This window comes from Rhinoraja longicauda, chromosome 29, assembly GCF_053455715.1.
Source record: "Rhinoraja longicauda isolate Sanriku21f chromosome 29, sRhiLon1.1, whole genome shotgun sequence".
NCBI classification, from domain to species: Eukaryota; Metazoa; Chordata; class Chondrichthyes; order Rajiformes; family Arhynchobatidae; genus Rhinoraja; species Rhinoraja longicauda.
This window is the reverse complement of record NC_135981.1, coordinates 1,728,600-1,750,694: the sequence shown is the minus strand read 5'-3', so window position 1 is coordinate 1,750,694 and position 22,095 is coordinate 1,728,600. Positions and strand designations below refer to the sequence as shown.

The 22,095-nt window shown below is 52.4% G+C and overlaps 1 protein-coding gene across 1 annotated transcript in view; it reads left to right on the top strand.

The window, feature by feature from the left end:
• LOC144607533 (src kinase-associated phosphoprotein 2-like) overlaps nt 1–22,095 on the top strand; it is a 209,206-nt gene that overhangs the window by 153,633 nt on the left and 33,478 nt on the right. The window contains exons 7-9 of the mRNA XM_078424427.1: nt 404–525; nt 3,655–3,718; nt 10,050–10,259. Coding sequence (XP_078280553.1) covers nt 404–525; nt 3,655–3,718; nt 10,050–10,259 — 396 coding nt within the window. The remainder of the gene's footprint in view (nt 1–403; nt 526–3,654; nt 3,719–10,049; nt 10,260–22,095) is intronic.

The window sequence follows — 22,095 nt, the reverse complement described above, 5'->3', positions numbered from 1 at the left end:
AGAACCAGGGGCCACAGTTTAAGAATAAGGGGTAGGCCATTTAGAACGGAGATGAGGAAAAACTTTTTCAGTCAGAGAGTTTTGAATCTGTGGAATTCTCAGTCTCAGAAGGCAGTGAAGGCCAATTCTTTGGATGCTTTCAAGAGAGAGTTCGATAGAGCTCTTAAGGATAGCGGAGTCAGGGGGTATGGGGAGAAGGCAGGAACGGGGTACTGATTGTGAATGATCAGCCATGATCACATTGAATGGCCTACTCCTTGAATGGCCTACCCTAACTCTAACTCCTTGAATGGCCATTCACATTGAATGGCCTACTCCTGCACCTATTGTCTACTGTCTATTGACCCAGAAGCCACCCTGGGCCCTTCTGATGCCCTCTGAAGATGACGATGTTTTCTTGCAGATAAGCAGCAGAGAGGAGCGTTTTATGTGCACGATGCCTACCTGGTTCACAATCTCCGGAAAGATTCCAAGAAAAATAGTTGTTGTTTCGAGGTCAGGAGTTTGGACAGGAAGGTGTATCAGGTAAGAATCACCTGTTAGTTTAGTTTAGAGATACAGCGCGGAAACAGGCCCTTTATGCGCACCGGGCCCGCGCCGACCAGCGATCCCCGCGCGCCAACACTATCCTGCACCATTTACATTTACCAAGCACATGCACGTCTTTGGAGTGTGGGAGGAAACCGTAGATCTCGGAGAAAACCCACGCAGGAGAACGTACAAACTCCGTACAGACAGCGCCCGTAGTCGGGATCGAACCAGGGTGTCCGGCGCTGCATTCGCTGCAAGGCGGCAACTCTACCGCTGCGCCACCGTCGGTAGAGTGGTCACGCCACAGATGGCGTGAAGGTGGAAATGGTTGATTTTGCAGATGAGCTCAGACTCTGGGCCTTCACCCCCACCCCCAGTCGGTGTAGGGTCAGGTTTACCCGTGTCATGTTACCGAGACACAGTGAAGGGCTTTGTCTTGTGGGCTGCCCATTCAAATTGGATAATACTATACAGGGATTAAATCAATCCCAACACAGGTACAACGGGCAGAGTGAACAGGAAAACACCAGGGTGTAGAATATAGTCGTTTACAAGTGGAACAGAGATTGAAAAGTTTATGTCATAAGAGCAGAATTAATCCATTCGGCCCATCAAGTCTACTCCGCTATTCAATCACGGCTGATCTATCTCTCCCTCCCAACCCCATTCTCCTGCCTTCTCCCCATAACCCCTGACACCAGTAGTATAAGAAAATAACTGCAGATGCTGGTACAAATCGATTTATTCACAAAATGCTGGAGTAACTCAGCAGGTCAGGCAGCATCTCGGGAGAGAAGGAATGGGTGACGTTTCGGGTCGAGACCCTTCTTCAGACTGATGTCGGGGGTGGGACAAAGGAAGGATATAGGTGGAGACAGGAAGATAGAGGGAGATCTGGGAAGGAGGAGGGGAAGGGAGGGACAGAGGAGCTATCTGAAGTTGGAGAAGTCGACGTTCATACCACCGGGCTGTAAACTGCCCAGGCAAAATATGAGGTGCTGCTCCTCCAATTTCCGGCGGGCCTCACTATGGCACTGGAGGAGGCCCATGACAGAGAGGTCAGACTGGGAATGGGAGGGGGAGTTAAAGTGCTGGGCCACCGGGAGATCAGTTGCGTTGATGCGGACTGAGTGCAGGTGTTCAGCGAAGCGATCGCCGAGCCTGCGCTTGGTTTCGCCAATATAAATAAGTTGACATCTAGAGCAGCGGATGCAATAGATGAGGTTGGAGGAGGTGCAGGTGAACCGCTGTCTCACCTGGAAAGACTGTTTGGGTCCTTTGATGGAGTTGAGGGGGGAGGTAAAGGGACAGGTGTTGCATCTCGTGCGGTTGCAGGGGAAAGTGCCCGGGTTTAGGGTGGTTTGGGTAGGAAGGGACGAGTGGACCAGGGAGTTACGGAGGGAACGGTCTCTGCGGAACGCAGAAAGGGGAGGGAATGGGAAGATATGGCCAGTGGTGGGGTCCCGTTGTAGGTGACGGAAATGTTGGTGGATGATATGTTGGATCCGCTGGCTGGTGGGGTGGAAGGTGAGAACGAGGGGGATCCTGTCCTTGTTGCGAGTGGGGGGAGGGGGAGCAAGAGCGGAGCTGCGGGATGTAGAAGAGACCCTAGTGAGAGCCTCATCTATAATGGAGGAGGGGAAGCCCCGTTTTCTGAAGAACGAGGACATCTCGGAAGCCCTAGTCTGAAACACCTCATCCCGGGCGCAGATGCGGCGTAGATGGAGGAATTGGGAGTAGGGGATAGACTTTTTGCAAGGGACCGGGTGGGAAGAAGTGTAGTCCAGATAGCTGTGCGAGTCGGTGGGCTTGTAGTAAATGTCCGTCACTAGTCTGTCTCCTGTGATGGAGATGGTGAGGTCCAGAAACGGAAGGGAGATGTCAGAGATAGTCCAGGTATATTTAAGGGCAGGATGGAAATTGGAGGTGAAGTGTATGAAGTCAGTGAGTTCTGCATGGGTGCAAGAGGTAGCACCAATGCAGTCGTCGATGTAGCGGAGGTAGAGTTCGGGGATGGGGCCAGTGTACGTCTGGAACAGGGATTGTTCGACGTACCCGACAAAGAGGCAGGCGTAGCTAGGGCCCATGCGAGTGCCCATAGCTACGCCTCTGGTTTGGAGGAAGTGGGAGGAGTCAAAGGAGAAGTTGTTGAGGGTAAGAACCAGCTCTGCTAGGCAGAGGAGAGTGTTGGTCGATGGGGATTGGCTGGTTCTATGGTCGAGGAAGAAACGGAGGGCTTTGAGACCATCCTTGTGGGGGATGGAGGTGTAGAGTGACTGGACATCCATGGTGAAAATGAGGGAGTGGGGGCCTGGGAACCGGAAGTTATCCAGGAGATGGAGAGCGTGTGAGGTGTCTTGGACGTAGGTGGGGAGGGATTTAACCAGGGGGGATAGGATGGAGTCGAGGTAGGTAGAGATAAGTTCGGTAGGGCATGAGCAGGCAGAGACAATGGGTCTGCCGGGACAGTTGTGTTTGTGGATTTTGGGTAGGAGGTAGAATCGGGCCGTGCGGGGCTGGGGAACTATGAGATTGGAGGCGTTTGTGGACCCCTGACACCAGCACTGATCAAGAATTTGACAATCTCCACCTTACAAATACCAATTGACTTGACCTCCACAGCCGTCTGTGGCAAAGAATTCCACAGATTCACCACTAAAGAAATTCCTCCTTTCTAAAGGTTTAAGAATAAGGGGTCGGCCATTTGGAACGGAGATGAGGGGAAACTTTTTCACCCAGAGAGTTGTGAATCTGTGGAATTCTCTGCCTCAGAAGGCAGTGGAGGCCGATTCTCTGGATGCTTTCATGAGAGAGCTGGTCAGAGCTCTTAAAGAGAGAGGATATGGGGAGAAGGCAGGAACGGGGTACTGATTGTGGATGATCAGCCATGATCACAGTGAATGGTGGTGCTGGTGTGAAGGGCCGAATGGCCTTGTCCTGCACCTATTGTCTATTGTCTATAAAAGTCCGTCCTTTCCTCAGCTCTGTGACGCGATGGTTGGTGGTGGGATCTCCACATTTGAGGTGTTGTTGGTGGGGGTTTGTGACAATCTACTAACTGAGGGGATGCAGCAAAGATTCAGTGAGAGCTCCAGTCTGATGAATCTTTCTTCCTCTTCCCAGTTCACTGCCCTGAGCATGCGGGAGGCCAAGGAGTGGGTGGATAACATCTTGTTTGTGTTGAAAGGTAAGTGAGCACGCTGATTAATCCCGCCACTCCCTCCCTCCCACACAAACCCCGCACAGCATCAAGTGAAGGTCGCCAGGTGAAGCAAGGCCAGACAACACAGGATCGTCCTACAGGTGGGCCTAGGGTCGCCAACTTCCTCACTCCCAAATAAGGGACAAGAGGTGACGTCACATGACCTCACCCAGCCAGCGGCCACGTGCTCCCGCTCTACCAATGGCGGCCGCCCGGCCCGGGAGGTGGGTTGCTATGCAACCTCCATTAGTCGCTGCCCGGGCCTCCAGGCATACACTGTTGGGGTCTACACTGTCCGGGCCTATACTGTCCGGGGCCTACACTGTCTGGGCCTATACTGTCCGGGCCTACACTCTCCGGGCCTACACTGTCCGGGCCTACACTCTCCGGGCCTACACTGTCCGGCCCTATACTGTCCGGCCCTACACTCTCCGGGCCTACACTGTCCGGGCCTACACTGTCAGGGCCTACACTGTCCGGGCCTACACTGTCCGGGCCTACACTGTCCGGGTCTACACTGTCTGGGCCTATACTGTCCGGGCCTATACAGTCCGAGCCTACAGTGTCCGGGCCTACAGCGCCCCCCGGGCCTAATATGGGACAAGGGCGGTCCCGTACGGGACAAACAAATCTAGCCCAAAATAAGCAATGTCCCGACTAATACGGGACAGTTGGCAACCCTGACCCAGTCAGAGAGTCACACAGCCCGGAAACAGGCCCTTCGGCCAAACTTCTCCCTGCCAACCAAGATTGCCTTGTCTACGCTAGTTCCATTTGTCCAAAACCGTCTAAACCTTTCCTGCCCATGTACCTGCACAAGTGTCCTTTAAATGCTGTTATAATCCCTGCCTCAACGACCTCCTCTGGCAGCTCGTTCCATACATCCTGCACCCTCTCTGTGGGAAAGTTGCCTCTCAGGGCAACTGGGCAACTTGTCTTCTGACTGTCTAACAGTATTTAGAGTTCAGACTTCAGAGATACAGTACGGAACCAGGTGTATCCCACCCCCTCCCCTGACATCAGTCTGAAGAAGGGGCTCTACCCGAAACGACACCCATTCCTTCTCTCCAAAGACGCTGCCTGACCCACTGAGTTACTCCAGCATTTTGTGTCTGCCTTCGATTTAAACCAGCATCTGCAGTTTCCTACATCTGTTCAGTTTTATACTGGACTACATAGCATGTTCTAAGCAGCATCCAAAGACAATTTCAGTAGTCTTTGGGATCCAGAGAGTGTGTCTGTCTGATCTCAACACAACAGATCGATGGCACGGTGTTGGAGTGCCGACTGGGTTTTAATAAATAGCAATATTTCCATCTGTCAGCACAGTTTAAGTAAGTTTTAAATCACTCTTATCTGCATCCATTGGTTCCTTAAATAAATTGTAATTTGACTTTCTTTTAAAATCACATTTACTTTCCAATTAAATTTTAAATGAGCATGGTCCATCTTTCCCTGTAAGACCCCAGTGTGGTGAATATTAGTCAGCGCTGGAAAATTCAGTTTCTAATTAAACATGGTTCCATTGATTAAGGTAATAAAAGTTTGAAGTTTGCCACTAATTAAAAACAATTTCTGGCAGAGCACTCAAGCCCCCTTGTGCCTGAGGTTCATGTCCTTTGGCATGTTTCCCTCTGTTTAGTTTAGTGTCGTTTAGAGATACAGCGCGGAAGCAGGCCCTTCGGCCCACCGAGTCCGCGCCGACCAGCGATCCCCGCACACCAACACTATCCGACACACACTAGGGACAATTTTACATTTATACCAAAGCCAATTAACTTACAAACCTGTACGTCTTTGGAGTGTAGGAGGAAACCGGAGCACCCGGAGAAAACCCACGCAGGTCACGGGCACAAGTCACAGACAAAACCCGTGGTCAGGATCGATCCCGGGTCTCTGGCGCTGTGAGGCAGCAACTCTACCGCTGCGCCACCGTGCCGCCCTGTAGCCACTCAGTCTCGGAGTTCTACAGACATGAGGACACAGAGCATGTCCCCCACCCCTAATCCCCACGCTGCTGGCACTCCTTAGACTCCACTGTCCCATAGAGTTATACAGCGTCAAAGCAGGCCCTTCGGCCCAACTTATCCATGCTGACCAAGTTGTCCACTGCAGTTCTGGTCGCCTCATTACAAGGGCGGCTCAGCGGTAGAGATGCTGAAGAGGGTACAGAGAAGAATTACAAGGATGTTACCTGGGCTCGAGGGTGTGAGCTACAGGGAGAGGTTGAGCAGGCTGGGACTCTATTCCTTGGAGCGCAGGAGAATGAGGGGTGATCTAATAGAGGAATAGACCGGGTAGATGCACAGAGTCCCTCACCCAGAGTAGGGGAATCGCCGACCAGAGGACATAGGTTCAAGGTGAAATGGAAAAGATTTAATAGGAATCTGAGGGGTAACTTTTTCACACAAAGGGTGGTGGGTGTATGGAACGAGCTGCCAGAGGAGGTAGTTGAGGCCGGTACTAGTGCAATGTTTAAGAAACATTTAGAGAGGTACATGGATAGGACAGAGGAGGAAGAAAGGCCTCGACCTGAAACATCACCTCTTCATTCCTTTTCCCCTGTGATGCTGCCTGGCCCGCTGAGTTACTGCAGCTTTTTGTGTCGATCTGACAGGGGCAGGACAGGTTTGGAGGGATATGGGGCAAATGTAGGCAGGTGGGACGGGTGTGGCATCAATTTCCCTCCTGGAATAAATAAAGATCTATCATGTCGTATCGTATAGAAGGGACATGTTGTATCGTGCAGATGTAGGCTTGCCAACTTCCTCACTCCCAAATACGGGACAAAGGGTGACGTCACCGCCCCACGTCCCACGTGACCTCACCCAGCCAGTGCCCACGTGCCCCCGCTCCACCAATGGTGGCCGCCCAGGCCGGGAGCACGTGGGCCCCTGGCTGGGTGAGGTCACGTGGGGTGTGGGGCGGTGATATCACCCTTTGTCCCTAATCTGGGATTGGGGAAGTTGGCAACCGTACTAACACGGGACAAGGGTGGTCCCGTACGGTAGAAACCAATTTAGCCCAAAATACGGGGATGTCCCGGCTAATACGGGACAGTTGGCAACCCTATGTAGATGGGACATGTTGGGCGGCGCGGGCAAGTTGGTCCAAAGGGCCTGTTTCCATGCTGGATCACTCTATGACTGTAGGAGAAAGACTTGGCTTACAATTGAAAGGATTCCAACTCAGGCAAGCCAGTGTCAGCTGCCCCTGTGTGTGCTGTGGACTGGAGTCTATACGTAGCTTGTCTCTCTGTAATCCGATCAGGGTCTCTGGCAGCTAGCGAGAGCTCGGATTGAACCTCCACCGCTCTGATTATGATGGGTGCAGTTTTAGTTCGGTGCCCGCCCATTAACCGGTCAGTGCGATCATTGTCACAGAGACGATCATTGGTACCTCAGACGGGGAAATGAGTGAAGAGTGAAACGCTCGCCCCTCCTGCCCCAGAAATACTTCCACCCGACAGCATTTACAGATATTGATTTGTGGAATTAAATAAAGTGGAATCCATGTACAGTCAAGAAAATAAACTCCGAGCTGACTCAAAAGCAGCGACACAGGTTGATACAAATTAAATTTATCACCTGTTTCGTGTCAGTGTTACTGAGAAAGATATTGATTTTTTTGCTTCTGTGTTATTGTTGTAAAATCATTTGAAGTGTTATTAGCCTGGGCCCGATGGTAAATATTGTTCAGGCTTTACCGTGGGTAGTCTCTGATACTGTGGAGTGCAGTGTGTGCTGAGCAGAGACTGTGCACTGAAGCTGGGGAAATGCTCCCCATCTGGGCCGTGGAAGGGGGGTTCTAATCCCCTCTTCGACTCCATCCACAGGTCCTGCACCTGTCCCTGTACCTCCCCCCTCCACTCCATCCACAGGTCCTGCACCTGTCCCTGTACCTCCCCCCTCCACTCCATCCACAGGTCCTGCGCCTGTCCCTGGACCTCCCCCCTCCACTCCATCCACAGGTCCTGCGCCTGTCCCTGGACCTCCCCCCTCCGCTCCATCCACAGATGCAGCACCTGTCCCCGTACCTCGCCCCTCCGCTCCATCCAAAGACCCTGACAGACTTTCCAGGTGAGGCAGAGGTTCACTCGCACCTCCCCCAACCTCATCTACTGTATCCGCTGTTCCAGGTGTGGACTCCTGTACATCGGCGAGACCAAGTGCAGGCTCGGCGATCGGTTCGCTGAACACCTCCGCTCAGTCCGCCTGAACCTACCCGGTCTCCCGGTGGCTCAGCACTTTAACTCTCCCCCCCCCACTCCCACACTGACCTTTCTGTCCTGGGCCTCCTCCATTGACAGAGTGAGGCCCAGCGCAAATTGGACGAACAGCACCTCATATTTCGATGGGCAGCTTACACCCCAGCGGTATGAACATTGACTTCTCTAACTTCAAGTAACTCTTGCTTTCCCTCTCTCCACCCCCTCCTCCTTCCAAGTTCTCCCACCAGTCTGACTGTCCTTGTTTACATTCTACCTCTGTTTGCATTGTTGTTGCCTTCGCCCAGCTACCAATGACCTGTTCTACATTTCCCTTCAACTCCATCCCCTTTGTCTCATTTTCACACTTTCCACTTCCTTATCTCCATATCTCCCTCTCCCCTGATTCAGTTTGAAGAAGGGTCTCAACCCGAAACATCACCAATTCCTTCTATCCAGAGACGCTGCCTGACCCGCTGAGTTACTCCATCATTCTGTGTCTGTTTCCATCCTTTGACTAGAAAAACTCCTCCTCATCTCCTTATTAAAGGTACGTTCTTTTATTCTGAGGCAGTGCCCTCTGGTCCTAGACTCTCCCACTAGTGGAAACATCCTCCCCACATCCGCTCTATCCGGGCCGCTCACCATTCAATGAGGTCCCCGCTCATCCTTCTAAACTCCAGCGAGTACAGGCCCAGTGCCGCCAAACGCTTAAACTCCAGCGAGTACAGGCCCAGTGCCGCCAAAACGCTCATCATATTCACTGAGGGGAGCTGGGTTTCCGTATCCACCACATGGAACCCCTCTGAAATCTAAAGATAGAGCACACACAATGATAACGGCACGGTGCACGGCGGTAGAGTTGCTGACTACGGGCGCTGTCTGTACGCAGTTGCACGTTCTCCCCAAGACCTGCGTGGTTTTCTCCGGGTGCTCCGGTTTCCTCCCACACTCCAAAGATGTGCAGGTTTGTAGGTTAATGGGCTTTGATAAAAATTGTAAATTGTCGTTAGTGTGTGTAGGATTGTGTTAGCGTACAGGGTGACCACTGGTCAGCACGGACGTGGTGGGCCCAAGGGCCCGTTTCCCCGCTGTATCACCAAAGCTGAGAGTGGTAAGCCGCTGCAAGTAAGACTGTCGTTGTTTTGACAATTAAACGCTCTTGAACTAGACTCTGTACGGAGTTTGCTCGTTCTCCCCGTGACCTGCGTGGGTTTTCTCTGAGATCTTCGGTTTTCTTCCTGCGCTCCAAAGTCGTGCAGGTTTGCCAGTGAATTGGCTTGGTGTATGTGTAAATTGTCCCCAGCGTGTGTAGGATAGTGTTAGTGTGCGGGATCGCTGGTTAGCAGGTACTCGGTGGGCCGAAGGGGCCTGTTTCCGCGCTGTATCTCGAAGCTAAACTAAACAAGGAACCTAAACTAAACGAGTTCAGTCTGAAGAAGGGTCTCGACCCGAAACGTCACCCATTCCTTCCTCTCCGCGATGTCTGCCTGACCCGCTGAGTTACTCCAGCTTTTTGTATCTACCTTGAAGAAGGGAATGCAGCGTAGGTTCACCACGTTAATTCCCGGAATGGTGGGACTGTCGTATTGAAAGACTGGAGCGACCAGGCTTGTAATCAGCGCGGAAACAGGCCTTTTTGGCCCACCAAGTCTGCGCCGCCCAGCGATCCCCGCACATTAACACTATCCTACACATTATTAAGGGATTGGACACGCTAGAGGCAGGAAACATGTTCCCAATGTTGGGGGAGTCCAGAACCAGGGGCCACAGTTTAAGAATAAGGGGTAGGCCATTTAGAACGGAGATGAGGAAAAACTTTTTTAGTGAGAGAGTTGTGAATCTGTGGAACTCTCTGCCTCAGAAGGCAGTGGAGGCCAATTCTCTGAATGCATTCAAGAGAGAGCTAGATAGAGTTCTTAAGGATAGCGGAGTCAAGGGGTATGGGGAGAAGGCAGGAACGGGGTACAGATTGTGGGTGATCAGGCATGATCACATAGAATGGTGGTGCATACAGGCTCGAAGGGCTGAATGGCCTCCTCCTGCGTCTATTGTCTATTGTCTGTAATGTTCTTGTGCCTCGTACATGGTGTGCTGTTTCTCCCACAGACATGAACTCCAACTTCATCCCTGTGGAAGAGGAGGAGGAGGGGGAGGACGATGAAGAGGGAGAATTGGCGCTGGGTGATCAAGGGGAGCAGCAGGAGGAGATGTACGACGATGTCGACGCGCCCGTCGCTAAGCGCAGGTCCTTCGCCATCGCCCCGGCTGCCTCCACGGACGACGAGCAAGACGAGGACATTTACGAGGAGGTGCCAGGTACACTATGGGCGGACCGAGCCCTGTCGACCCGCCCCTGGTAGGGTTGTACGGTTGCCACCTTCCTCACTCCCAAATAAGGGGCAAAATGACGACCTCACCCCCCCCCCCCCCCCCCCCCCCACGCCCCACGTGACCTACCACTGGTGGGTACTGCAAGGCAGAGCCTTTACCACCTCAGACAGCTGAGGAAATTCAGAGTGTCTCTGAGGATCCTTCAGTGCTTCTACTCTGGGGCTGTAAAGAGCATCCTGTCCGGCAACATCACAGTCTGGTTTGGGAACAGCTCTGCCCAGGACAGGAAGGCCCTGCGGAGAGTAGTGCGTTCGGCTGAACGCACCATGGGAACTACACTCGCCCCCCTGCAGGACCTATACATCAGGAGGTGCAGATCCAGAGCAAGCAACATTATGGGGGACCCCTACCACCCCAGCAACGGACTGCTCCAGCTGCTACGGTCAGGCAAACGCCTCCGCTGACACGCTGTGAAAACAGAGAGGGTCAGACGGAGTTTCTTCCCAAAGGCCATCAGGACTGTTAACCCTCATATCACCAGGGACTAGATTTTGTCTTCTCTATATTAACTTTTATTTATATGCTGCAACCATAATTCTTTTTTTGCGCAATCCGCAAGCATTGCCACTTTCATTTCACTGCAAATCGTGTATGTGTATGTGACTAATAAACTTGACTTGACTTGACTTGATGGATGACGAGCAAGACGAGGACATTTACAAGGAGCTGCCAGGTACACTGCGGGTGGACCCCGTCGCCCCGCCCCTGGTAGGGTTAGTACGGTTGCCAACTTTCTCACTCCCAAATAAGGAACAAAAGGACGACCTCGATCCCCCCCATGCCCCACGTGACCTCACCCAGCCAGCGGCCACGTGCTCCCGCTCCACGTGTCCGCTGGCTGGGTGAGGTAATGTGGGACGCGGGGGGGGGGGGCACGGTCGCCCTTTCGTCCCTTATTTGGTGAGTGAGAAAGTTGGCAACCCTACTAATATGGGGACAAGGGCGTGTCCCGCACTAATCAACCCCAAAATACGGGGCATCCCAGCTAATACGGGACAGGTGGCCGACCCTAACTGGCATCCCCACCCGTGGGTGGCACACGCCCAGAGGACGGATGGCACTTTGCACCCATTGCCCAACCATGTTGAACACCCTGGTGCAGCGGGTAGAGCTGCTGCCTCACGGCACCAGAGACCCTGGTTCGATCCTGGCCGCGGGTGCTGTCTGTGTGGAGTTTGCACGTTCGCCCCGTGACCGCGTGGGCTTTCTCCAGGTGCAAGGTCGTGGGTTAATTAGCTTTGGTAAAAATTGTAAATTGTTCCCAGTGTTTAGAATTGTGCGGGTGAACGGAGATCGCTGGTCAGAGCGGACTTGGTGGACCTCTCCCTCTCCCTCTCCCCCTCTCCCCCTCTCCCCCTCTCCCCCTCTCCCCCTCTCCCCCTCTCCCCCTCTCCCCCTCTCCCCTTCTCTCCCTCTCTCCCCCTCTCCCCCTCTCCCCCTCTCTCTCCCCCTCCCCCTCCCCCTCCCCCTCCCCCTCCCCCTCCCCCTCCCCCTCCCCCTCCCCCTCCCCCTCCCCCTCCCCCTCCCCCTCCCCCTCCCCCTCCCCCTCCCCCTCCCCCTCCCCCTCCCCCTCCCCCCCTCCCCCTCCCCCCCTCCCCCCCTCTCCATCTCCCTCTCCCCCTCTCCCCCTCCATCTCCCCCTCTCCCTCTCCCTCTCCATCTCCATCTCCATCTCCCTCTCCCACTCTCCCTCCCTCTCTCATGGAGTTGGGGAGGTGTTTTCCTGCCAATTCTCTGTGTGGTTGACCATCCTTCTCCCAGCTTTGGCCTTGTTGCTGATCGTGAGACGATGGATCTTGTTGTGGAGGCTGGGTGCTCCGTGTTCATCCCCCACTGGCTTATCCAGAGTGGAGCAGTGACTGGGATGGAACCAGGAGCATTAATGAGCTGGATGCCTCCCCTAAATGATCAGTCCCACCGTCCTCGTTTGTGTGTGAAGGATTGCTGTTGCCGGTTTGGGATGTGTTCTCCAAAACATCGTTAAACCTCTCCCATCACAACCATCTTGTGCAGCACGGTTGCTCGAAGCCACTCGGTGCAAGGGTTAAGGAGTGAAGGAAAGGTCTCGCTTGCTCGTCTTACGAAGAGTTTTGCCTGGGATGTGTTGAGGATGTTTTGCATCCCAAATGAGGGCAATTAGCATGCATTTGCATATGTAAATGAGGCTGGGTTTGCTGTCGATCCCACTTTACGATCCTGCCTTGACCATTTCAGATTGATCTAATTTTTTTGATTTGTTTGTTATGATTAATATTTTATGGAGTTCTCTGCTTTATTACAACTCCCAGCCGCACAATAATGGCAGGGCAGGCTTGTTGCAGGCTGCACGAAGCAGGGAAATAGGAAGCCTCTGAGACCATCAGCAAAACACTCCCACTGAATTTCAATTACTCAATCCCCCGCTAAACTTTCATAAGCAAGGTATGATCGCAAATATGTTTCTAGCAGAGACTGCACCTCGCTCCCGACTAGGGTTGCCAACTGTCCCATATTAGCCGGGACATCTCGTATATTGGGCTAAATTGTTTTGTCTCGTATGGGACCGCCCTTGTCCTGTATTAGGCCCGGGGAGCGCTGTAGGGCCAGACATTGTACGCCCGGACACTGCAGGTCCGGACACTGTAGATCCGGACGGTATAAGTCCGGACAGTTTAGGCCCGGACAGCACTGAAGGCCTGGACACTGTAGGCCTGGACAGTGTAGGCCCGGACGGCGCTGTAGACCCAGACACTGTCGGTCCGGACACTGTAGGCCCGAACTGTGTAGGCCCGGACTGTGTAGGCCCACGCGCCGCCTAACGGTGGTTGCGTAGCAACCCGCCCCCCGGCCCAGGCGGCTGCCATTGGTGGAGTGGGAGCACGTGGCCGCTGGCTGGGTGACATCACCTTTTGTCCCTTATTTGGGAGTGAGGAAGTTGGAAACCCTAGTGTACAAGGCGTAAAGAAGGGGGCTGAGAAGGCATCTTTGCAGAGCGCTGGTGTTGAGGGTTCTTGTGGAGGATGATTTGTCCCCTATCCTCACTGCGGTGCTGGCTCGAAGGGCCAAATGGCTTACTCCTACACCTGTTGTCTATTGATTTTGGTCTATTGGTCAGGGGGGTCGAGGATCCAGTGAACAGGTGACCGATGGTCTCGGTGGGCCAAATAGACAATGGACAATAGACAATAGGTGCAGGAGGAGGCCATTCGGCCCTTCGATCCAGCACCGCCATTCACCGTGATCATGGCTGATTATCCACAATCAGTACCCCGTTCCTGCCTTCTCCCCATACCCCCTTTAAGAGCTCCATCTAGCTCTCTCTTGAAAGCATCCAGAGAATTGGCCTCCACTGCCTTCTGAGGCAGAGAATTCCACAGATTCACAACTCTCTGAGTGAAAAGGTTTTTCCTCATTTCCGTTCTAAATGTCCTACCCCTTATTCTTAAACTGTGTGGACCCTGGTTCCACGCTGTATCTCTAAAATAAACATTTACTGAACTAAAACCCACCTATCAGTTCAGCAGCTTTGAAACGTTCTCATCGCAGTGCCTGGTCCGTCTGTGATCTTGTGGCTCTCCCAGTCACTGGTACGCCCTCCAGCCCTGCAAGGTTTAAGTGTGTGTTTCATCATCTCTGCCCTCTGGGCTGACACTGTTCCCCATTACTGTCCTATCAGTGGCTGTGCCTTCAACACCTGGGTCCGGTTTCAGAAATGACCTCCAAATCTCCGCTTAGTTTTGTTTAGTTTAGAGAAACAGCGTGGAAACAAGCCCTTCGGCCCACCGAGCCGGCGCCAACCAGCAATCCCCGCGCCGACCAGCGATCCCCGCACACTGACACTATCCCAAACACACCAGGGACAATTGACATTTGTCATACCAAGCCAATTAACCTACAAACCTGCACGTCTTTAGAGTGTGGGAGGAAACCGGAGCATCCGGAGAAAACCCACGCAGGTCACGGGGAGAATGTGGAAACTCCGTACAGACAGCACCCATAGTCAGGGTGGAACCCGGGTCTCTGGTGCTGTGAGGCAGCAGCTCTACCCGCTGCGCCACCGTGCCGCCATGCTCCTTGAGATTTCTTCTGAACCTTTGACCAAGGGTTGGGCTCCTCACATGGCATCTCCTATTGGTGCTCGTGGTCACTAGGGGTCGCCAACTGTCCCGTATTAGCCGGGACATCCCGTATTTTGGGCTAAATTGGTTTGTCCCGTTCGGGACCGCCCTTGTCCCGTATTAGTAGGGTTGCCAACTTCCTCACTCCCAAATATGGGACAAAGGGTGACGTCACCGCCCCGCGCCCCACGTGACCTCACCAGCCAGCGGCCACGTGCTCCCGATCCACCAATGGCGGCCGCCCGGGCCGGGAGGCGGGTTGCGTAGCGGGTCACTTTTAGATCCAAAAGTAAAATCTTGCAGACGTTAAGAAGCTGAGGTAAGGCCGGAAATGCTGGGAACTTTCTGGAAGTCAGGCAGCCTCTGTGGAGAGAGAACGAGAGTCAATGTTTCAAGGCAATCCTTGCCCAAATGATACCAGGTTTACAAGAATTAAACAGAAATGTTTCCCTGCTATAGATATCCATTTCCCAGTAGCGTGCAAACTCCACACAGACAGCACTGCAGGTCAGGATCGAGCCCGGGTCTCTGGCGCTGTGAGGCAGCGGCACTACCTGCTGCGCCACCATGCTGCCCTGTACCAGTTTCAGTTTCAGATTAGTTTATTGTCACGTGCACCGAGGTACAGTGAAAAGATTTTGTTGCGTGCTGACCAGTCAGCGGAAAGACAATACATGATTACAATCGAGCCGTTTACAGTGAACAGATACATGATAAGGGAATAACGTTTAGTGCAAGGTAAAGCCAGCAAACGTCCGATCAAGGATAGTCCGTGGGTCACCAATGAGGTAGATAGTAGCTCAGCACTGCTCTCTGGTTGTGGTAGGATGGTTCAGTTGCCTGATAACAGCCGGGAGGAAACTGACCCTGAATCTGGAGGTGTGCGTTTTCCACCAGCACTTTGTGTTCTGGTGACTGTGGAGGTCTGTATTGGGCTGGGTGAAGGGTTAGATCATGTTTACTGTGTCCGAGCCAGCTCTTCCCTGTCTAATCACCTCACTATATCCTGCTTATCGACTCTGGTGCCATTTGGAAGGGCTGTGGTTTTGTGTGTGTGTGTGTGTGTGTGTGTGTGTGTGTGTGTGTGTGTGTGTGTGTGTGTGTGTGTGTGTGTGCGCATGTGTGTGTGTGTGTGTGTGTGTGTGCGTGTGTGTGTGTGTGTGTGTGCGCATGTGTGAGTGTGTGTGAGTGTGTGTTTGTGTTTTTATTCCCTCCCTCACTCATTTTGAATAATTTTGCTAAAAGTGCTTAATTGAATTGGCCGGCGGGCTTGTGTGTCTGTGTTTTATTATTCGCTGGAGTATGCAGCCAGCGAGAATGGTGCAGGGCTTTTCATGCAATTTGAAAGGCAGTTTGTTGAAGAATAAATATAGATTTATGCCAACAAAAGGATTAAAAAAAGGTTTAAAGCCTTAGCTCGAATCCTTATGCTGGGTGCTCAGCGTTATTAGGCCCCCTGGCTAGATTCTCAAATGTTCTACACAGACTGGAGCAACCAACTGGCAAATCGGATTTTGCTCGCGCCTGCTAATTTATTTCCAACACGCGGCATAAGAAGACTTTTTATTCTCCCGATAGACAGTCTGAGGATTCCACGCCCCAGACGGCAGAGTGCTGCCTCACGGTGCCAGAGACCCGGGTTCGATCCCGACCACGGGCGCTGTCTGTGCGGAGTTTGCACGTTTTCCCCGTGGCCCGCGTGGGTTTTCTCCGAGATCTCCGGTTTCCTCCCACGCTCCAAAGACGGGCAGGTCTGTCGGTAAAATTGTGAATTGCCCCCAGTAGCGTTAGGATGGTGTGTGTGTGCGGGCATCACTGGCCGGCGCGGACTCGGTGGGCCGAAAAGGGCCTGTTTACGCACACTGTCTCTAAACTAAACTAAGGCCGTTGAGATTGAAGGTTGACACAAAATGCTGGAGTAACTCAACAAGTCAGGCAGCATCTCTGGAGAGAAGGAATGGGTGACGTTTCGGGTCGAGACCCTTCGGCCCATATCCCTCCAAAACAGTCCTATCCATGTACCTGTCTAACTGTTTCTTAAACGATGGAATAGTCCCCGCCTCAACTACCTCCTCTGGCAGCTTGTTCCATACAACCACCACCCTCCGTGTGAAAAAGCCATTCCAGTTGAGATCAGAAAATTGTGATCAAAGGGGGGGAGAATACTTAAAATTGGAGAATACAATGTTCTCTGCGGAGAGCAGAAAGGTTGAGTTTGTGTTCAGTTTAGTTTATTGTCACATGTACTGAGGTACAGTGAAAAGCTTTTGTTGCGTGCTATCCAATCAGCGGAAAGGCAGTACATGATTACAATCGATCCATTCACAGTGTACAGATACATGATAAGGGAATAACGTTTAGTGCAAGGTAACGCCAGCAAAGTCCGGGCAAGGATAGTCTGAGGGTCAACAATGAGGTAGATAGTAGTTCAGCACCGCTCTCTGGTTGTGGTAGGATGGTTCAGTTGTCTGATAACAGCCGGGAAGAAACTGTCCCTGAATCTGGAGGTGTGCGTTTTCACACTTCTGTACCTTTTGCCCGGTGGGAGAGGGGAGAAGAGGGAGTGGCCGGGGGTGAGACTGGTCCTTGATTATGCTGCTGGCCTTGCCGAGGCAGCGTGAGGTGTAGATGGAGTCAATGGAGGGGAGGTTGGTTTGTGTGATGGTCTGGGCTGCGTCCGCAATTCTCTGCAATTTCTTGCGGAAACAAAATACATGATTACAATCGGGCCACATACAGTGTACAGGTACGTGATAAAGAGAGTAACGTTTAGTCCGTGCAGGGATGGGTGTTCTGACTGGTGGTGGAAATGTCAGGGGACATTGTGTTGGACGTGGAGCCTGGTGGGCAGTGATCATTGTCCACTCTTGGTGCATGTGGCAATTAAACACGAATAAAGGTTTGGTCATTTAGGACTGAGATGAGGAAAAACCTATTCACCCAGAGAGTTGTGAATCTGTTGAATTCTCTGCCACAGAAGGTAGTGGAGGCCGATTCACTGGATGTTTTCAAGAGAGAGTTAGATTTAGCTCTTGGGGCTTGCGGAATCATGGGATATGGGGAGAAAGCAGGAACGGGGTACTGATTTTATATGATCAGCCATGATCATATTGAATGGCGGTGCTGGCTCGAAAGGCAGAATGGCCTACTCCTGCATTTATTTTTCTATGTTCTATGCTCTTGGCATGAATAACGTTTGCTGCAAGGTAAAGCCAGTAACGCTCAATCACAGATAGTCTGAGACTCTCCTGTCAGGTGGATGGTAGCTCAGGACCACTCCCTAGTCATTGGTAGGATGCTTCAGTTGCCTGATAACAGCTGGGAAGAAACTGTCCCTGAATCTGGAGGTGTGAGCCTGGTCCAGAAGCAGCGGGCAAGGCTGCCTGCTGATGGTGGGGCAGTGGTAGTTGGGATGGGGAGAGGGTTAGCAATGGGAATTTGGCCGTGTTCTTGAGGGGTGAGGAGCAGCTGGAATTGAAGATACAAGTTTGAAACCTGCAGATATTCGGCATGTATCCACTGACTCTTACAATCTTCTACGCATGCACCGTGAAAGATGCACTGTCGGGTGGCCTCACAGCTTGGTTTGGGAACAGCTCTGCCCAAGACCCGCAAGACATTGCACAGAGTTTTGGACGTAGCCCAGTCCATCACATACCCCAGACTGCCCAATATCAATTCCATCTGTACTCCAAGCTGCCTCGGGAAAGATGCCAACATAATCAAAGACTTGTCCCACCCCGGTCATTCCTTCTTCTCCCCGCTCCCATCTGACAGAAGGCACAGAAGCTTGATAACATGCAGAACCAGACTCAGGAACAGATTCTCCCCCTCTGTTACCAGGTTTCTGAACGGCCCTTCCATAAGCTAGGGTACTGTCCGATCCACCTCTACCCCATTGTGGACATTGGACTTTGTCTCTGGAACTGATGCGCTACAATGCTCAGAACTATATTGAATACATTTTATTAGACAAGCATGTAAACATACAAGGAATTCTGCACTCTGTATCTGCCCCTTTGCCCTACATATTGTACTTGAGTTTGACCTGATTGTATTTATGAATGGTATTATCTAATCTGAATGTGCAGCATGCAAAGCAAAGCCTTTTGCTGTACCTCGGTGTACGTGACAGTAAAAATCCCAAACCTAAGAAAAAATGCCTAATCCAGTCATTTAGTTTAGATTAGTTTAGAGATACAGCACGGAAACAGGCCCTTCGGCCCACCGGGTCCGCACCGACCAGCGATCCCCGCACACTAACACTATCCTACACACACACTGGGGACAATTTATATTCATTACCAAGCCAATTAGCCTACTAACCTGTACGTCCTTGGAGTGTGGGAGGAAACTGAAGACCCTGGAGAAAACCCACGCAGGTCACGGGGAGAACGTACAAACTCCGTACAGATGGCGCCCGTTAGTCGGGATGGAACCCGGGTCTCAGGCGCTGTGAGGCAGCAGCTCTACCCGCTGCGCCACCGTGCCGCCCCACGTTATGCTGCATGTGAGAGGCTGTTGAACGTGCGGGCTTTGTCACTGAATAAGGGGACAGTGCAGCCGGTGGTGCAAGTGCAATGGGACCTGAACTTTCCCTGATATATTCTAACTAACCTGCATCAGAGAGAGTAGATAACACGAAAACAAATACTGGAGTAACTCCAAAGATGTTACTGATTGTTAATGTTGATGGATGAAAGCTGTTACTTCTCTGGGATCCTGATTGTGGAGGATCAGCCATGATCACAATGAATGGCGGTGCTGGATCGAAGGGCCAAACGGCCTCCTCCTGCACCTATTTTCCATGTTTCTATGCACAGGTTTGTAGGTTAATTGGCTTGGTATAAAATTGGAGCGACTAGGCTTGTATACACTGGAATTTAGAAGGATGAGAGGGGATCTTATCGAAACGTATAAGATTATTAAGGGGTTGGACACGTTAGAGGCAGGAAACATGTTCCCAATGTTGGGGTAGTCCAGAACCAGGGGCCACAGTTTAAGAATAAGGGGTAGGCCATTTAGATCGGAGATGAGGAAAAACTGTTTCAGTCAGAGAGTTGTGAATCTGTGGAATTCTCTGCCTCAGAAGGCAGTGGAGGCCAATGCTCTGAATGCATTTAAGAGAGAGCTAGATAGAGCTCTTAAGGATAGCGGAGTCAGGGGGTATGGGGAGAAGGCAGGAACGGGGTACTGATTGAGAATGATCAGCCATGATCACATTGAATGGCGGTGCTGGCTCGAAGGGCCGAATGACCTACTCCTGCACCTATTGTCTATTGTTTTAAAAAATTGTCCCTTGTCTGCGTAGTGTAGTGCTAATGTGTGGGGATCGCTGGTTGGCGTGGACCTGGTAGGCCGAAGGGACTGTTTCCGCGCTGTGTCTCTAAACGAAACCAAACTAAGTCTCAGCGGGTCGGGCAGCGCCCGTGGAGGGAAGGGATAGGTGACGTTTCGGGTCGTGACGCGGGGCTGAGTGATGGCACCGTGCCGTGTCTCTGGCGTTGTTCGGACAGGGTCGCCAACTATCCCGCGTTAGCCGGGACATCCCGTATTTTGGGAACAAATCAGTTTGTCCCGTACGGGATGGGACCGCCCTTGTCCCGTATCGGTAGGGTTGCCAACTTCCTCACTCCAGAATACGGGACAGGGGGCGACGTCGCCGCTCCGCGCTCCACATGACCTCACCCAGCCGGCACCCCACGTGACCTCACCCGGCCAGCGGCCACGTGCTCCCGCTCCACCAATGGCGGCAGCTGGCTGGGTGAAGTCACGTGGGGCGCTGGCTGGGTGAGGTCACATGGGGCGTTGGCTGGGTGAGGTCACGTGAGGCGCTGGCTGGGTGAGGTCACATGGGGCGCTGGCTGGGTGAGGTCACATGGGGCGCTGGCTGAGTGAGGTCACATGGGGCGCTGGCTGGGTGAGGTCACATGGGGCGCTGGCTGGGTGAGGTCACATGAGGCGCTGGCTGGGTGAGGTCACATGGGGCGCTGGCTGGGTGAGGTCACATGGGGCGCTGGCTGAGTGAGGTCACGTGAGGCGCTGGCTGGGTGAGGTCACATGGGGCGCTGGCTGGGTGAGGTCACATGGGGCGCTGGCTGAGTGAGGTCACATGGGGCGCTGGCTGGGTGAGGTCACATGGGACGCTGGCTGGGTGAGGTCACATGGGGCGCTGGCTGGGTGAGGTCACATGGGGCGCTGGGCGGCGATGTCACCCCTTGTCCCGTATTCGGGAGTGAGGAAGTTGGCAACCCCGTGTTCCCTCATGCAAACCGTCATCAAATTCCCAGCCTTTTTGTTTTCCCCTTTATAAAAAACAAATGGTGTGGGTTTTTTGTTTTAAATCTCCCAACCTCAAGCCTTCCCTTCAGTAATGACTTTTTGGTGGAGTGTGTACTTCTCCTCATTCCATGGTGGAACAATAAAATGTCACAGGTAATAAAGTTTCCAATTTTCCCATCAGAAGTACATAAAATCTTAAAATTAAAAAAGTGAATACAAATTGACATTTATGCGTCAATGCTCAAAGCAACATCAGGTGTCTTTATGGACTGGGAAAGCTAATGGATTGCTAAATCAGAAATGTTTGTTGTAATTCGTGTTCCTCTGGGGCCCGTAACAAAACTGCAAGTACTATATTTGCATATTCTCTCTTTTTTATCTGTGGCTCCCTTATTGCCTGTAATTAGCTGGCATTTGCTGGCAATTCTTTTCTGATCTGCCTGATAATAAATTTTTACGCACAGCCAGTCAACCAATGCAGATTTGGAACTGAGTGTCTTAGCAAGGGACGCACTGCTGTTAAAGTTGCTTTGCTGTTGAATGCCAGTGTTTGTGTGTGTGTGTGTGTTTGTGTGTGTGTGTGTGTGTGTGTGTGTGTGTGTGTGTGTGTGTGTGTGTGTGTGTGTGTGTGTGTGTGTGTGTGTGTGTGTGTGTGTGTGTGTGTGTGCCTGTGTGCGCGTGTGTGCGTGTGTGTGTGTGTGTGAGCGCGTGTGTGCGTGTGTGTGTGTGTGTGCGTGTGTACGTGTGTGTGCACGTGTGTGCGAGTGTGCGTGTATGTGTGTGTATGCGTGTGTGCGTGTGTAGGCGTGTGTGTGTGCGCGCACATGAGTGTGTGCGCGCGTGTGCCAAGTTAGCCGAAGCCACCCACATCCATTACGTGCGTCGGAAGTAACTGCAGATGCTGGTTTACACCGAAGGCAGACACAAAGTGCTGGAGTAACTCAGTCTAAAGAAGGGTTCCGACTCGAAACCTCACCCATCCAGAGATGCTGCCTGACCCGTTGAGTTACTCCAGCATTTTGTGTCTGTCTTCGGTGGAGCCAAACACTTGGGCTCAGCTAAATGCAGAGATTATGTGGATGACTGCCGTAATAGACGACCCTGGGAAGACAAGACAGACACAAAAAGCCGGAGTAACTCAGTGGGACAGGCAGCATCTCTGGAGAGAAGGAATGGGTGACGTTTTCGGGTCCAAAGAAGGGTCTCGACCCGAAAAGTCGCCTATTCCTTCTCTCCAGAGTTGCTGTCTGACCCGCTGAGTTACTCCAGCATTTTTGTCCCATCTTCAGATCGATTGCGAATCACTTTCCAAGCTCTGGGTTGGTACAGGAGATAAATTTCACGTTCATAAGTGAGAGGAGCAGAATGGGGCCATTCGGCCC